Source organism: Drosophila rhopaloa, unplaced genomic scaffold, assembly GCF_018152115.1.
Source record: "Drosophila rhopaloa isolate 14029-0021.01 unplaced genomic scaffold, ASM1815211v1 contig_115, whole genome shotgun sequence".
Taxonomy (NCBI): Eukaryota; Metazoa; Arthropoda; class Insecta; order Diptera; family Drosophilidae; genus Drosophila; species Drosophila rhopaloa.
In genome coordinates this window covers 1,426,799-1,444,215 of record NW_025334990.1, presented here as the reverse complement: position 1 = coordinate 1,444,215, position 17,417 = coordinate 1,426,799, and the positions used below count along the sequence as shown (strand labels likewise).

The 17,417-nt window shown below is 41.3% G+C and overlaps 2 protein-coding genes across 3 annotated transcripts; one reads left to right on the top strand and one right to left on the bottom strand.

Moving 5' to 3' along the window:
• Positions 1–174: 174 nt before the first annotated feature.
• LOC108041458 (dynein regulatory complex protein 8) lies at positions 175–1,226 on the bottom strand. Of its 2 annotated transcripts, XM_017119387.2 has the most exons (4): positions 1,109–1,226; positions 814–1,051; positions 411–621; positions 175–355 (listed from the first exon to the last, which is right to left on the bottom strand). In XM_017119387.2, the coding sequence occupies exons 1-4, from the start codon at positions 1,119–1,121 to the stop codon at positions 257–259; spliced, it is 561 nt and encodes a 186-aa protein (XP_016974876.2). In that variant the 5' UTR covers positions 1,122–1,226; the 3' UTR covers positions 175–256. The 2 variants fall into 2 exon arrangements, with proteins under 2 accessions (XP_016974876.2, XP_016974877.2); XM_017119388.2 differs by lacking the exon at positions 1,109–1,226 and having other exon boundaries at positions 411–634; positions 814–927.
• Positions 1,227–1,385: 159 nt separating this feature from the next.
• LOC108041459 (membrane-associated guanylate kinase, WW and PDZ domain-containing protein 1) lies at positions 1,386–16,440 on the top strand. Its single transcript, XM_017119390.2, has 6 exons — positions 1,386–2,083; positions 5,524–6,485; positions 12,944–13,130; positions 13,228–15,247; positions 15,309–15,534; positions 15,591–16,440. The coding sequence occupies exons 2-6, from the start codon at positions 5,762–5,764 to the stop codon at positions 16,028–16,030; spliced, it is 3,597 nt and encodes a 1,198-aa protein (XP_016974879.2). The 5' UTR covers positions 1,386–2,083; positions 5,524–5,761; the 3' UTR covers positions 16,031–16,440.
• The last annotated feature ends 977 nt before the right edge of the window (positions 16,441–17,417 follow it).

The following is a 17,417-nucleotide window of genomic DNA, read 5'->3' as shown; positions in this document are numbered from 1 at the left end:
TCCTATTGGGAAAGTGGAACGATAAAATAAGAGATGGTGAGATTTTTAAATATTTTTGCAACGTTTTTAGAAAATTAATGTAACAAAGCAAATTAATGGATAAAATACTTTAATTGTTTATATACACACGGCCTAATATAAATTTAATAACTTGGTTAGCAATAACAATAAATATTTAAATTGTATAAAAAATTAGAAAAAAATCGTTTTTATTAACAAGATTTAAATTTCAAATTAAATATTTTTTCCTCCGCAGCTAAAACAATGTTTGTTGGGGCTTCTTTCCCTTTTCTCTTTCTGCCTGGGCCAATTCCTCCTTAATAACCTCGGCGATGTCATAGATTTTGGCCTTGTGCTTGAAGGTTTAAATTTAATGTAAAAGTATACGAACGTGAAAAACATATGCCTACCTTTAGTTGGTTGATGTAGAAGGTAAATGGAATGTTTCCAGTAATTGGATCAATGGCAACTGGCCACATAGCCTTCAGTTCTTCTTGGGTAAAAGGTTCGCCTTCCTCTGCCATCAGTTTGCCGAAATACTCCTTGGTCAGATACTTCTTGTTTTCTGGATCTAAGATCTCAAAGGCCTCTAAAAGCTTTTCTGTCGAGGCTGGTTCCATTCTGTGGGTAGTAACTTTAAAATAAATATTGTATTTCTTCCTTTTAAAATAAAAAAAAAACTTTTAAAAGCATATCTATACTTAATACTAACAAACTTGGTGCAAACGCCGTCATTAAAATAAAGAAAAAACTGCGCTAATATAATCCAAACTTTAAATTATTTACAGCTAAAGCTAATTCGAGTGATCTTACTGGCGATCCATGAGCAGTTGGGAGACGTGGGTCACAAACTTGGTTAAATGGGACTCCCCCGGATAATCCACGGACTCGGTGGCCTTGATGACTTCTTGGACCTCCTTCTCGGAGGGCACACAGCCCAAGAATCGGAGGACGTGGCCAACATTGCGGGTATCAATATACTTATCACCGTGCGTGTCGAAGATGCAAAATGCTTCCGCAATCTGAGACTCAAGTTCGTTGTTCAGAGTAACTATTGAGGACGGGAGGTTTCAAGCGGAAGACAAGGGCCATACCATAAATTGCTTACCTCCAACTTCCATGGCGAATATAAATTTTAATAGTTATTTAATTTTGGTGGTATCTTCAAACGGTTTTCACTGATAATTTTTAATTTACTTTTAGTTTTACTTTTAATTTTTAACGTGTCTAACACGTACTTTGACTGAAAAACAAGTAACTGCTTGCTTATTTAATTTTGAATTTGAAAATAACGATATCAAATCGAAGAAGGCGCAAAATAACGGTTATCAGCGAATGGTCACATTAGTCGTGGTGAATGCTCACCGATTAACGCTTCTCGATAATTGCCTGGCATGCAACCGTGTTGAGCGTCGCGTTATTTTGTTTTCTGTTTTGTTTTTCGTTTCGTGTTTTTAATTTTTCCCCCATTTATTGTGCGTTTTTGTTAATTAAGTTAAAACAATGAGTTTACTAGTGGTTTTGTGATTGTGAAGAAATAAATGTGGGGATCGTTTCAGTGCTCCTGTGAGGACGACGAGGGTGCATTTATTTGTTTGTAGCTGTGTGCGTGGGCATCAGCAACAGGTTTTCCAACTCAACTCGCGCCACCTCAGTTTTCATTTGTTTTCGATATTCCGTGGAGTTCGGTTCGCATCGCGGGAAAATTGAATTGCAATTTAATGCAACTTTCAATGGAAAATGAACGTAGCCATTAGTTGGTTAAAGTGACGCGGCAACGGCAACCCGTTTTAACGATCGCAGGTGTGTTGAACGTCGGTCGGCGATTCCAACGGGTTTTCCAGGAGGTTTTCGGCCCATAACAAGTTCAAACTTAACTTGGCCATATAATCACAGTTAACAAGTGCCACCTCAGTTCGGATACGCGTTTGTGAAAAAATCCTCTCCTCAAACACAAAAAAAACGCCATAAAAATGGAAAGTGTTTAATACTCGATACTGATGTGCTACTAACGACGATCATCGATCCCTCGGTTTAGGCCCGCTTTCGAGCCAAATAAATAAACAAACGGCAATAAGAAAAGGTGCGAATTTTGAAAGTGGCTACCGGCTACTTGAAAAGTGACTGAAAATTGTTATTATCTCTCGTTGACATTTTTCCAATATTTGCCCATGGCATTGACCACCACTCGTTAGAAAGTTTATCTCTGATCGATGGCAATTAGGGAGGTGGGCATGAAAAGATAAATATTTGCGAACGTATCTGGCACTCGACTGTTGAAAGTGGATTTCCACATTTGGTTATTACTTTTCTCGGAATACATTAAAATAAATGAATGTTTAAGTCTTTAGTAAATTAATTATAGCTCGGGGTATGAGTTTTGCACTTTTGGTTTAGCTTTTTATTTCAAGTTTAAGTGTAGTGGAAAATAATATTTATAAATTTGGAAAAAAGTCCTACAGGATTTTGTTCGTTTTTTGGGTTTTTAAGAACAATTTTTTCAAATCCTAATCTTTGTTTGGTTTTTTAACGTTTACTTAACGTTAAAAAGATTTTTAGGAAACAAACAAAAGATATTTAAAAACTTGTTGATATTCTTAAAATTTAATCTTAGTTAGAAATAAAATGACAATTAAATCATTAGTTAAATGTTAAATAAATTAAACATATAAAATATGTCTCCCTTGTCAACATTACGCCAAGCGGTTTTGGCCGCATCGAGATCTGCATCCAACTAACTAACTTCACTGAAAATCTCAGGCGGCCATAAACGCTGATGATGAATTTCCCCCATGTAGTGAAATTGTGGGCTTTGCTTTTGGGTTTTCACTTGATTTGCAGTTGCCGCTCCCCCTTTTTAGTGGTGGTATGGGTACTTTCAGGTCGTACGCCGCCTGCTTGTCGAAAATGCCGTGAGCCCCTTTCCTTTCCTTTGCTTTCCAACCCGCTCCTTCCCCGGTTTTTCTCTAATTCTCTATGCAGTTTGCGCTGTCCGCCAAACGACAGGTGGCTGGGCACATTTGCGGTCTGCAAAAGGTCTTTGTTTTAGGTCTCTTTGAGGGAAGTGGAACTACCACCATCAGTACCAGCAGATCGTTCCTGTTACGTGTTACAGAGAAAGAAACTTTTAGCGAAACTAATAATCTTTTTTTTTTAATATGTACACAAACATGAACTACAAATTCTTTTTTTTAATAAATGGACGGATAGAGTGTAGATATGGGTACTTAATTTAAAGCTATTACTAAAATAAAATGAGTAATCTTTTCCTTTCAAATTATAAATTTAAAACAAAAAAAGTGCAATTTTGTTATGAAAATATTTAAATTTGTCTTGTATGACAATTTAAATGTTATTTTCTGAATATTTTCAGTTGAAACATTAACCAATTATTACCTTTAACACAATTATAATTAAATAACTTTTTTATACAATTAACTTTGAAAAAAACAGATTTGTGATTAGTGACTTTTACAAGCGCAGCGAGAGAACCAATACTATTCTTTTTTCATTGTGTACTTGTGGGGGTTGCCTTTCGGTTTTTAGTTTTCGGTTTTCTGGCGATCTGGTGGCATGCTCTGAAAAACTTGTTTCTCGCTGTTGTTGTTTTGTTTGTCGTTTCTGGAATTCTTTGTTGGCGGTGCCCGCAGCTCTTTTTCTGCCTCGCCGTTCTCCTCCTGCCACTGTATGTACTCCTCGATCGTCTTCTGTTTTTTTCTCATTGGAGTAAATTTTTCGCTTGAGGAATTTTATGTTGCTGCCGTGTTTGATGCCCCTTTTTTCGCACAGTTAATTTTCTTATTCTTTTCCCCTTACTCATAATTGTGAGTCGTGAGTCAACTTATTCATATTTTACTCGGGGAAACAACAATTTTGATTAAATATTTATAAATACAAATTTACAAGAAGCGAGAGTCGAGAAATTGGTTCAATCTTGCTTGAAAATGAAAATAGTATTCAAACCAGTTCACTCAAAAGCTGAATTACAAATAATTAAACAAAGAAAGTTTTTTATATCAATCAAAAAACGCCAAGCACGTTTTTTAAAACGCACTTGAAGGCTGCAAAAAAGTTTAATTATTTCAATGACATTAACTGGCGAAAATTTAAGAAAAACTTTGCCGTGGAATGGGCAGAAAAATAATTATAATTGTATGTCTGTCATGGGAAAGTCGAAGCAAAGCTCTGTTAAATTGCAATGTCAACAATGAGAGGGGTGCGAAGGGGATTGGATACCGACTAGCCTAACTGAACAGTCTGTTGATTGGCACCACTTGGAGCTACAGTCTGGGGTAAACCGCCGAACAATGATCGTGTCTGGCCTGGAGCTGTCTAACTGGATAGTTTGCTTTGTTGGTTTGGTTTAGAGTAGCGGTGCAGCAGGAGGAGATAGAGGTGTAGGCCCAAACTATGTTAGATATCCACAAGAGTATTCGACGATGATTAAAAAGCACGCAGTTTAAAAGTCGAAGATAAACGAAGGTCGAAGCAGAGGAGTCTCTTAGAGCCACCAGAAATTAAAGTTCTTTGCGATTTTAGTTTCAATGGGAAAAAAGGCAACACAATGTTTTAAGTTTTTAGGGATTTTCTGTTTTATAGGGAACTTTACATTCTTACTATTGCTCATAAAAATAACTTCAGACGCTCTTAAAGGAATTATAAATTGACCAGTCCTGTGCTTGGAAATACAGTCATCAACTTTTAACAAAAACAAGAATGAATATTCTGTAAAGTTATGGCTTTTCCAATCGTTCAGTTATATGGAAGCTATAGGATATAGTCGGCCGATCCCTATAAAATTTGGTAGGTCGGATTGATTGGCCAAATATAAAACCCATAGCAAATCCCAACTTCCTAACTTTACAAACACCAAAGTTATGGCATTTCCGATCAATCTGTTATATGGCGGCTATAGGATATAGTCGCTCGATCCGGCTCGTTCCGACTTACCTGCAATAGAAAGACAACTTTTGGGAAAGTTTCAAGCAGTTTCAAATACATATCAATTAAAATTTTCATAATAGCATCAAAACTGTGGCCACAGCTTGTGGCTTGTGGGCGTCAAAGGGGGCGTGGCACCATTTTGAAACATACTTGCGCTGCGTAGGAACTCCAAAAATCTACATGCAACATTCCAATCTTCTAGCTTTTATAGTTTCCGAGATCTCAGCGTTCATACGGACGGACAGACAGATGGACAGACGGACATGGCTAGATCGACTCGGCTAGTGATCCTGAACAAGAATATATATACTTTATAGGGTCGGAAACGCTTCCTTCTACCTGTTACATACTTTTGCACGAATACAATATACCCTTTTACTCTACGAGTAACGGGTATAATGACTGGTAAATTTTAAAAATAAATAAGTTCCGAGTACTCGAACGTCCCAAATACAACTACAGTTTTTGTTATTGTTTTATTATTGAGGCTTTAATTATTCTATTGTTTATACACATGGTAATTGTTTATATTACTTTGCATATTGCTAATTAATGGTTTCTCTTGTGATTGTTTTGCAGCTTCCCGAAACCGGAATGGAAGCTCAATGACAAATTAATTAATAAAACGGCAATATGAAGAAGCATTCAAAGTATATCTAAACATTCCCGCAAACAAGCGAAACAAAGCGAAGCCGAAACAATATAAAAAGTATTAAATAACGATTCTCGAATGCAATGGAAAGAAAAAACGGTAGTGGTTAAAAGCGATTGGACTGTGTGAGAGAGCGTGATAGAAGCTAAAGATACCCGGCTTAAAATGCCAATAATCACGGCCACGACAACGGCGACAGCCGGTGGAGGAGCAGGTGTGGCAGCTAGGGGCGTGGCTACCGCCAAGTCTCCCACCGATTACCTAATGCTCCAGCAGCAACAGACGTCGCACCAGCAGCAGCAGCAGCACTTCGGCAATCACTTCTATCAACAACAGCAGCCACAGCAGTTGGCGCCTCTGAATGCTTCCCACCAACACCAGCACTCCCATCCACATCCACATCCACATCCTGTTGCTGCTCCGACCAGTTTTGCAACATTTAACGGAAACTCGAATCTAAATTCTAGCCTTGCCAACGGAAGCAGCAGAAAATTCAATTGCAGCCGTGACAACGTGGACGATAATGCCGATGCCGCTGACGTTGCGGCAGTTTCCCAGACAATGTCCGCTGGCTTAGATGTGGTTGGTAACGGGAATGGGAACGGGGACAAGTCTGCCGGCTTAGCGCCACCAGGTGGCCATCATCTACGCCCGCCACCACCGCCTGCTCTCAAGAAATCCTCCGTATCCGCTTCAGCAGTAGGGAACTCTGCCTCGCGTGAGGATGTCGCCTCGTTGAGCGGCACCTCCTCGCTGAACAGCCAGATGTCAGTGCACAATCAGTTCATCTCCGGATTGCCGAGCAATGGCATTGGCAGCAATGGAACCAACGGAGGCCCTTCCACCGGACGAGGCGGTCCACCCAGTAGCATTCTGAAGGGCAGCAAGGGTAAGACATCAAAGTCTTTTTTATTCATAAAACAAATAAGCTAGCAAAAACTACATTAGCAGCAAATTAGGTCTAAAACATTTCTGTAAGTTCTTAGTAATATTTCTTATAAAACGAGGTTTAGTTTCCTTTTATCAACGGCTTTTCTATGCTTTTCAATTTTGAAAAGAATAGAACAATTCATTCAACAACAAATTCCAGACTTAAATCAATATTTGGGCAACATTATTGATGTTTTGGGACACTCTTGTGACAAATTTGATGAAATCAAAAAAGTCAAACTAACTAAAATAATGATTTGCATTAATCTTAGACAAAGCTTAAATTTTGTTTGTTTTTAAATTTGTAACATGTTTGTACGAATTTACTGTCATGTGAAGTTATCAATAATGCAGTTTGTTGGTTCTTTTGGCTGCCCAAAGCTACGCTCCAAATCGAATTTCCATTTACTTTTCGCCCCATAAAATATTAAAATTAATTTGTACTGGGCCGGCTCTTAAACCTAATTTAGGGCGTTTGTCTCAAGTGACTCATTTCCGCCCCCACATGGCCAAGAGTGATTCGTCTGAACACACACTCCCACTTTGGATTTAGTTTCAATTACGATTTCGGTTTCAATTTCAACTTGAAATGCACTTGTGCTGCCATGAAATTAGTTTGCTCACAGCGGGGAGTTAACAAAAAGTAAACACAAAGTACCGAAACAGCGGGTGGAAGATTGTGTGTTGTCGAAGCACTTTATGTGCCGTCTTTTTTCGGTGTTTTTGTTTTGATAGCCACGTGCCTAAAAAGAAGAACTGCTAACAAATGTTTCCATGTAAACCAAAACCCACTTTCTTGTTAACCTTCTTCTGCTTGAGATGGTTGTGGGTCTTCGTTCTTAGCCAGTTCTTAGAGGACTAAGTACTACACTTTCAATATTACAGTCGGTTTCACCTTCTTGCCGGTTCTCTACTCCCGTTTCATTTAATCCACCTGTCATCACTTTCTCACATCTGCAGAGCAGTGGAAGCCCCTGAACCTAGTCGATCCAGTTGCCATCTAACCCAAGTGAGCTGCATTGTTTCTCGCCGTCTCTCGAATGAATTATCGTAAGACGACATTCATGAATGAAACCCAGAAAGCTGGTTTATTTTAAAACAACGAGTGCGGCGGGGGGAATTAGGTAACCTCGATTTTGTCACTGATTGACTTAATTCGTGAGTGCGGGGGGCTCGTAATTGCCGGTCTAGATGATGTGGGAATTTAATAATAACCCATCGACACTAAACTTGTAGGTGTGATGGGGGCTATTAAATTAAAATGTTCAACCAAATTATTGGTTGACCGTTTAAAACAAGGCATATCCATATTTGTTATCTTGGGCAACAAATTAACTAATGCATTTATGTGAATAACCAAATAAAAATGAATATTAAGAATTTCATAACCCTATAAGACTACAACTTCCAGTCCATTATTAACTTGTTAGTGTTTGTAAATACTCTTGAAGACTCACATCATCTTCCATTTTAAACAAAACCCACTCGTACTCATTTCGGAATATACTTTGGACAACACCATCTAGATGTAGATGGGAAATCATTTTCGGAAGTTGGGCAAGATAGGTGTTTAGTATGTATCTGAATCATCTGTTAAGCGTTTGCCGCTTGGCTTAATTTCCATTTTATTCTGTCCCATTGTTAAGTGGTCGTTGAATTTGGATATCGCGTTTCGGGGTCGAGTTAGTCTGACTTCAGCAACTTAATTAGAGGAGCTGGTGTGATTTTATAAGAATATGCGAAACTCCACCTGCGCAGGAGAAATATTTTGGTTGGGGAATGCCAGGAGTTTCAATAGCATCAAGTGGTGGCAACGAACTCGACATGGACTCGAACTCACCCACCTGGAGAACTCGCTCACCTTTCCACACCGCACATTGTATCTTGCTTATCATTTACGCCTCACGTCAGTGGCAATTAGCAGTGGAGAACCTTCGGTGGCGTCGGCGTTGAAGTTGCTTCACTGTCCCCTGCATCATATGCAGCGATTATTAATTTCTTGATTACGACAGCAGAAGGGTAACTCTGGTTTATGGCGTGCCATGTAAGCCAAGTTAACGAAGCAGCAATGCCAATTAGATGCTATCATTAGGCGGCGCAGGGAGTTCGTGAGGAAGTCGTCACAGATGACACAGGGATTATAGCTTCGCCGCCCTTTTTTCCCTTCGAGAACAAAGACTTTGACTTTGCTTCTCCCAAGTGGGGGAATCGACTGGATGACATCAATTGAGTGGCATGGGCTCTGACCGTAGTTCTTCTGCCTGGAGGCTTCGCATTCCAATGCGGGCGAAGTAATTGCCGGCGAGCATTCAATGGACCCGCTACAAACAAAGTCGAGCAGCAAGTAAGTTGCGATTTCTCTGCTCCGCTAATTGAACGTCGACTTGGATTCATCCAAAGTGCTTATTGCGTAACTCGCAGAACTGCAGTGGCCAGCGAGTCTAGCGGTCCAGACCAAACAGTTATAGGCAGAACAAGCATCTCGTTACTGGATAATTTATGGTGACGTTACTCGGGAATTATACAAATTAAAGTTGGAGCGACATGGGGCTTTCACCTTGTCATTTTTAAGTTTTGTGTAGTAGAGAAAACTAACAGAAGTTGGGATATAAATGCAAGGGAATGTACGCAATTAAAAAAAACATATACCTATTTAGAACAAGATTTTGAATGGCGCCTTAATCTAAACGGGTATTATTAATACAATATTATGATTCCACCTTAAAATGTTACTCTACAGTCGGGGTTAGAATAATTAAACTTGGTGATATATATGTTTTATAGGGTTTGAAACTATTGCACAGTTCGAAGCCTACTTTCTTTCTGATTTTAAGTAAGAAAATGATTTCCTTGAATTGTGAACTAGTATTGTCATCCAACTTGTCACAAGATCGTGCCGAAACCCACGATCCGAATGACAACTTACAAGGTGCAGTCCAAACGTACATGAATAAACTTTAAAGTATATCAACGTCCCCGATCACGAGCACAATTTTTTTAACGACCTGTGATAGATTTCTTCCGACGGTTTGGTTGTGATCATATTTCTTGTATTCAAATAAAAATGGAATGGAATTTAAAGTTTAAAAGTAGATCCTATTCTTAATGGCATGTGTATATATATACATATGTGTACAACGAATTTCATCAATAAGTTTTTCTGGTAAAAGCGGTCAATCCTTAAAAGTATAAGGGATCGGAGAAACCGTTGTGAAACCAAAGTGGGTAAAATTGGCAATTAGGAAAAGGTAGTTTAAACAGCACTTACATACGAGCAAGTTCAAAACGGCGAACAACTACTGGGAGCACGACACCGTTACCGTCACGCCCCCTGGTACTATACTCACGACCTGCCACGCCCCCCGACCCTCGCAAGACGCGTGCGTAACTTTGCGTTCGACTTTTGTTTTCCATTCGGGTCAAAGTCAATGAACTGCCGAGTATTTCGGCTCGACTTTACGTAATTTGTGGGCTGCGCATTCGGGGATTGTTTTTAGTTGCTTCAATTGTACCACATGTTGGCCAAGAGCTCCCCGTTTTCCAGTTCTTTGTTGTGTTTTGCTTTAATTATTTTTAGACTTTTACCGACGCAATAATGCACTCCCGATCAGTCTTCAGATTGAACTGTCTTGATATGATTTTAGCTTAACGATTCCTCGAATTACTCTTTGAATCTCGTGCGCAATTAGCCACAATCTGGGGAAATAATCCTTTGCCAATCATTATCATCATCAGCACTGACTACGGCAATCCCTGTTATTATGAGTAATGGATATTTATTGTGTATCATATAGCCACAGACCGGGTTTTCTTCTCTTTTTCGACTCTTTCTTTTTAAATTCGAGATCCATTCGGGCCAACATTCCCTGCAGATGAGTCACTTTGTGTACTGGGTTTCCAGATATGCGATCTGTTTGGGCGAGTGAACAATTTTTATAGATTAAGAGCGGCACTTAACAGGTCGTTGTCCAAACATATCTAAAAATTAAGGAAAATATATGTATTTGCCAACCAACAAATATTGATCCTTTCTCATGTAAATCTTTTGAAATATTTTTACATATCTAAAAATTAAAGAAAACATTAGTTGATCCGTCTTCCTGTAAACCTTTTGAAATATTAAAATTTTTTGAGTAATAGAGTCCATAAAATAATTGTTTAGACCAAGCAAGGCATTATATTTTTTCGCGATAATATGGTATATAAGCAAATTCATTAGAAAAGAAAACATTTGCATAATTTATCTACAAGTGGGGGAGATAAGAAAATATTTTCAGCCGATTTCGAGCAATGTGTGTCACATATTTGTACATATTCATATTTGTCCAATAGCAGGAGATAAACGCAGATGCAAGGAAAGTAAAGCTGGACTAGCTAATACAAAGGGGAATCGAGAAAGGTAAACAGCATTTAGTCCAGATTCTAGTTAGAGCTGCAGCCCTGGTCCATTCCATATACAGCTGTGCATTATTTCTGTGCTACATCTGTTGATCAAATACTCCCTCTCGCTCTTGCATTCTACAAATATTTACACAATGCAAGCAAGTGAAGTTGCGAACGAAGCGGCAAAGGAAAACAAAGTGGGTGGGGGAGGCCAAGGCAAACTGTGCCGCCAACAACTTCCGTGCTGGAAAGACTCACTCCCTCATATTCTCCCTGGCTCCCCCTCCTAGCGCCCTGTTCTTTAACAGTCTATGGAATCTGCAGACTCCAACGGCACAGGCATGTAAACTGCACACAGAAAACAATATGTATAATATGCTTTACTTATCCTTTTGAATCTGATTTAATGTCATAAAATATAAAATTGTTATTTTGAGAAAGGTACAATTTATATTTCATTATGATAGTTATTAAAAAATATAAATTTAATAGGGCGGCAGTGGAAGTCGAAACTGAACTTTTATTACCGGAAATGGCTATTAAAAATGTATAAATTTTGTTAGTACTGCCACGGTATTTTAAATTAAGTTTTGCCCGACTAAATTTACTTGGTCTCCTTTCTTGGTTTATCTTTTTTATATATTTCACATATATATTTTTGATATCGCTGTGTTTCCTGTGTAGTTAAACAAACAAGCTTTTCTCCGCTTTTGTCCCTTTCCCTATGCTCCGATCCAAACACGAGACGATGGCGCTTTTACCGTTTAGAGATGTGTCACCTGCCTCCGTTCCCTTCCCCTTGTTTCGTGTTCCAATTTGAAGTGTCTGGCATAAATATTCATCTTCCTATGCAAATGATTCGCAATATGTTTTGAATGATGCTCAGGTGGGTCTTTCGCTCTCCGCCGGGCACGACATTCGATTAGCCCTGTTCGCATGGCTTTACAGCTGGATGTGAGTCTATATATGTAAATATGTATACAACTGGGTTGGGGCATGCACCTCAAAAGGGGTTAACGATGAGTGGTCCACAGAATCTAGCGACCACATTTCTTCCCTTTTTTAATGAACATCAATACATATTTTTGCATAAGCTTAGACCGATTTCTATAATGCAAACTGTCACCAGATATTTTAAGTACAGAGAATGGCATAATAAAAAAATGTTTTCATTTTGAAAATAAGCAGAACTATTAATAATTTATTTCATAAAGCATAAATTAAAGCAATAAGTCATTAAAACATGTTTTTTTTTTAATAACAAGTGGCAGAAATTGAATTTTAAAAACTATTAACGAACAATTTTTGTTACCCATATACTCCTTAAATACCTTTCTTATCCTATTACAAAATTTGACTTAAGAAATCTTGATTTTATTCACGAACAACCGAATCTGAAGAGATTCAGTTCTTACATTGTTAGTTCTTTAGCGATTTAGAGGAAACCTGACTCATGCTTAGCGCTTATCAAACGATCATCTCTTACCGGTTGTCAAGCGAAATCGCGTCGGCCTTGGTTTAAAAGCAGTGAGTGGCCCATCATTTGCTTCTTTCGCTCGGCCATAATTAAAATTTCCCCATTACTCATCCGACTTGAGTGGGGACTGTGAGTGCTTAGTGGCATCTCATCCCATTATCTCCGTGGGCTAGAAAAGTAGGTCAAAGCCTAGCCAGAGCCTGCCTGCCTGCCAACTGGCAACTGCTAATAATAATTATTATTCTGGCTTGCCCCAATCGAAAACGTTTTACGCTTCAGCGGATCACCAATGGAGTCAGCGGGGAATGGCCAATGGCAGGAGATACGGACTGGGGCTTGGGGTTCGCTTTGTATGTGGTTCGATTTCAAAAGACCACACCAAACTATTTTCGGCTGGCTGAGCATTAACTTCACCAGCTCGGCGACTCGTTTTGGCCAATTTCCACCTGCAGACGGGTTCGTTGAACGATTTAAGTTTGTTCATTGATTTTTGTACTGATTATATACGTTGACTCTCGGAAGGAACAGTAAATAAACGTGCTCCCTTTATTTCACAGAGAATCTGCTGCAGAACACCTACTATAATGGCGAGGCCGGGGACAGCAGTCTGGGCAGCGAGTGCGGAGTTGGAGATGTCCAGCACCAAAACCACGAAAGCCACGATGACCCGGGCGACGGATTGGGACCCCTGCCTCCCAAATGGGAGACTGCCTACACCGAACGCGGCGAGCTCTACTTCATCGAGTGAGTATGACGAAAACGAATGAAAATCTATAAATCCTCTCAGATTTTAAATCTATGGTATTTAGAGAGGACTATCTTAAGAACCTTTCTCTTTTAGCCACAACACCGGAACATCTCACTGGCTGGATCCGCGCCTCTCCAAGTACCAGAAAAAGTCACTTGAGGATTGCTGCGAGGACGAGCTGCCTTACGGTTGGGAAAAGATTGAGGACTCCATGTATGGGATGTACTTTATCGACCATGTGAACCGGCGAACGCAGTACGAGAACCCAGTGCTGGAGGCCAAGAGGCGGGCGGCCGAGCAGAGCCAACAACAACAGCAGTTGCAACAGCAACAGCAGCAACAGGAACAGCGCTCCAAGACACCCACTGTGCTGCCTGAGGCACTGCCCACAGAGGCGGCGGAGGAGCAGGAGGAGGACGAGGCCCCCGTCAAGCTTCCCTACAAGTTCACCCGCAATCCCGCAGAGCTCCAGGGCCAGCGTGTCAATACCACACTTCTTAAGTCAGCTCGCGGCCTGGGTTTTACCATTGTGGGTAGCGATGGAAGCGCCGGCGGGGATGTGGAGGAGTTCCTGCAGATCAAGACAGTGGTGCCTAACGGGCCCGCTTGGCTGGACGGTCAGTTGCAGACGGGCGATGTTTTGGTCTACGTGAACGACACCTGTGTGCTGGGTTATACGCACCACGACATGGTTAATATATTCCAGTCGATTCTGCCCGGGGAGAGGGCATCTTTAGAAGTGTGTCGCGGATACCCACTGCCCTTTGATCCAAATGACCCCAACACTGAGGTGGTGACCACCATGGCCGTGGATGGTCGTGAATCGGACAAGCAGAGACGTCTCAACATGGACGGCAACTACAACTTCCTAGATTTGTCCGGCGATGGGGCAAAGAAAGCGAACGGTGCCGGCAGTGGCTTTATTCTGATGAAGAAACCTGAGCTATACACATTCTCCATCATGAAGGGCTCAATGGGTTTTGGATTCACCATTGCCGATTCCGCCTGTGGTCAAATCGTGAAGAAAATCCTTGACCGCAACTGCTGCACCCAGCTGATGGAGGGTGACGTTCTTCTGGAGATCAACGGCTTAAATGTACGCAATAAACCGCACTTCTACGTGGTGGAGTTGCTGAAGGAGTGCAGCCAGACGACGCCCACAGCGGTAAAGATTCAGCGCACGCCGCCAGACCAGCCGGCCAACAACACGCTTTCCCAATTAAACCAGGTTGGCAATGTGGCTAAACTGCGGAAGAACTTTGTAGGCAGTGGCCTCTTCCGCAGCAAGACGCCCACAGCGGACCTGTACAGCACCCAGGTTAAGGAGGTACTGCCCATGCGCCCGAAGACCCCATTGGTGGACACGCGGAGGGCACGGGTTCAGACGCCCAGCAACGAGGTGGATGGCGAAGGTGACGGCGGGTCAGCGACGGAGAGGGAGACGAGGAAACCGCTTCAGCTGCAGACCCAGGGCAAGTCGAACAGCAGTCTGCAGGAGCTAGATGACATACCCTACATGGATCCCTATCCCAAGATTAGCCGTCTAAGCGAACGTCTGGCGGAAGTGACGTTACAGGGAGATGCTAATGGTGGCATCTACGGGTTGCCGCCCAGCATGCAACCGCTCCCTTTGCCACTGGCCCACCACGAGTCCTGCTACTGCTACGACTGCCAGGCGCAGCGATACCGTCCTGGGTACTTTGTCCAGGCCCAGCAGGCCGGGATGTCGGGAAATACCGGTCAGTACTCGCCGTTGCAGACGGCGCATCTCCAGAACGAGCGGATCCAGCGACGCGTGAACGAGCTACTCAGCGACAGGAGACGCGTGGGATTCGCAAACCTGGATCCTCCCCACCAGCAACAGCAGCAGATGCAGCACTCACCCAGCTGGCGCAATGGAGCTTTGCTCGACGCATCTGAAGATGCGGATCAGTGCGAACTGACAGAGGTCACTCTGGAGCGTCAGGCGTTGGGCTTTGGGTTTCGCATCGTTGGTGGCACTGAGGAGGGCTCGCAAGTGACAGTAGGTCACATAGTGCCGGGTGGCGCCGCAGATCAGGACCAGCGCATTTCCACTGGCGATGAGATCCTAAGCATCGATGGCATTAACGTGGTAAGTAAAGCCTAGTCAGGTAATTTTGGACATGACTTATTTTCGTGTGTAATCTGTGCAGCTGAACTCTTCGCACCACAAAGTAGTATCCCTGGTGGGGGAATCAGCGCTTCGCGGGCAGGTCACTATGATCTTGCGCCGACGTCGGGCTCCGCTCCTGCAGCAGGCTCCAGTTAGCACACAACTTCGTCGTTATCCATATGATGTGATTGTCAGCCGGCATGAAAACGAGGGATTCGGATTTGTCATAATATCATCATCGAACCACTACTACGGCTCGACTATAGGTATGTTGAACATAGCAGAGCTTTAACGTTTTTATCTCACAAATAAATGATTTCAGGAAAACTAATACCAGGCAGTCCAGCAGATCGATGTGGGGAACTTAAAGTGGGAGATCGCATAGTGGCAGTGAACCGTATCGAGATAGCCGGAATGTCGCACGGCGACGTAGTGAATCTCATCAAGGAGTCTGGTCTTCATGTGCGACTCACCATTGGCGTTCCACTGAAGGAGGGCGGTCCCAGTCCTGGAGGCAGTAGCGCCGGTGTGGCCAGCAATACTACCATGCAGTCATCTCCCAGTCTCCTGAAGGCTCAACTCTCCCACCAGCAGCAACTGCCGCAACAAATGCATCTTCAGCAGACGCAGCTTAACCACCACCACCAACATCTGGAGATGCCAATGTCAATGCCCATGCCAGGACATGGAAGTTATTTGGAGCGACCCAGCAACAATATCGCGGCCACTTTGGCTCTGCACCAGCAGCAGCCTCAGTTATGACTCTGAGACCTACGCATTCGGCTCTACAAGAGCTTTCTTTAGTGTTGGATCAATTATCAATTGTATGCCCTTAGTTTGTACTTTAGTTAACAAAGTACTAACCCCAAAGACTGAATTTAGTAGCATATGTAAGTCAAACCTTTTACGAGTCTCGAAACATTTCGTGAATGCGTCTTTTATACCAGTTTAATAAAATCCCATTTATCGGTTTAGGATAAGTTATAACTTGTACTTAAGCGTTAGGAAAATCTGCCAGTTTGTGAGATATATATTCATTTTTATACACTGTATAGATATATTAGAACTGTACAAATGTAAAGGACTTTAATATTTTATCACGAATATGTATGTTATTCAATCACATTAGACATTAAATTGTATTTTTCAAATATAAACATTATACAGTCAAACTTTTTTGTTAGTAATCATTTCGTAATTTACTTAACAATTTCATTGACTCATTTTCAGTTTGTTTATTGGATGGAATTGAACTGAACTTTTAATAATAAAATCATCAGCATTACCAGGCGAGACATGTCCGTCGCGTTTCTAACGAAACTTTACAAAAAGTCTTCTATCTTTTGCAGGCAGTATTAAGAAATTAAACCTCATTGTTTCTTAACAAATACGGTTTTAGTTTTATAAAAGTATAGCTCAATGGAAAAGGTCGGAAAAAAATAGAAAAATGAAATGAAAATCCTGTGAAACAATTTTTCTGTTTTGAAATATATACGGAATTTCTCCAAGATATACTTTTTTATACCATGTATGTCACGACTGTAAGTCTATAGTTTTTTTTTAGAAAATATCGAAAGATAATTAAAAAATTGACAAAGCTTCATTGTGTTTCAACAAATTTGGATATAGTAATCACTACATGTATGATAATAGTTTATTTTTTCAAACCAAATCTTTTCCTTATCAAAGCTTAACGACGAAGGTTGAGATCAAAGTCTAAAACATTATTTTGAAAAGGCTTTATTTAAGTCATATTATATAATTGTAAGTCGCAGTATTTAAAATCGAAATAAAATTGATATATTTCGGCAATATATAAAATTAATATTCAAGATTAGTGAAAATATATTTTCTCAAGATAGATCCCCTCGCCATCTCCGGCAGCAACGCCATGGTCCTCAGAGTAGTCAGGTTTGTAGGGTAAAATGTTGCGGTACTAGTTGGGCGGTTGTCGTGGTTCCTTGGCCGAATCGAGGGGGTCCTTTATATTGGCAGAGGCGCTGGTCTTAAAGCGCTTTACGCCGCCGCTGGAGGAGGAGGCCGAAGTCAGAGAGGATAGCTTTGCGGAGCGTTTGTTAGTCGACACCAGCGTCGCCGTCGTAGTGATTCCCGTTTGCAGCTTCTGCTGCGGCTGTTGTACAATGGTGGC

Coding starts and splice junctions, on each gene's coding strand:
- LOC108041459 (XM_017119390.2), top strand. CDS start 5,762: ATGCCAATAATCACGGCCACGACAACGGCGACAGCCGGTGGAGGAGCA. Junction 13,131..13,227: donor GGCGAGCTCTACTTCATCGA/GTGAGTATGACG, acceptor TTTCTCTTTTAG/CCACAACACCGGAACATCTC. Junction 15,535..15,590: donor CTACTACGGCTCGACTATAG/GTATGTTGAACA, acceptor AAATGATTTCAG/GAAAACTAATACCAGGCAGT.
- LOC108041458 (XM_017119387.2), bottom strand. Junction 622..813: donor CAACTGCTCATGGATCGCCA/GTAAGATCACTC, acceptor TACTACCCACAG/AATGGAACCAGCCTCGACAG. Junction 356..410: donor TCTACATCAACCAACTAAAG/GTAGGCATATGT, acceptor TAAACCTTCAAG/CACAAGGCCAAAATCTATGA.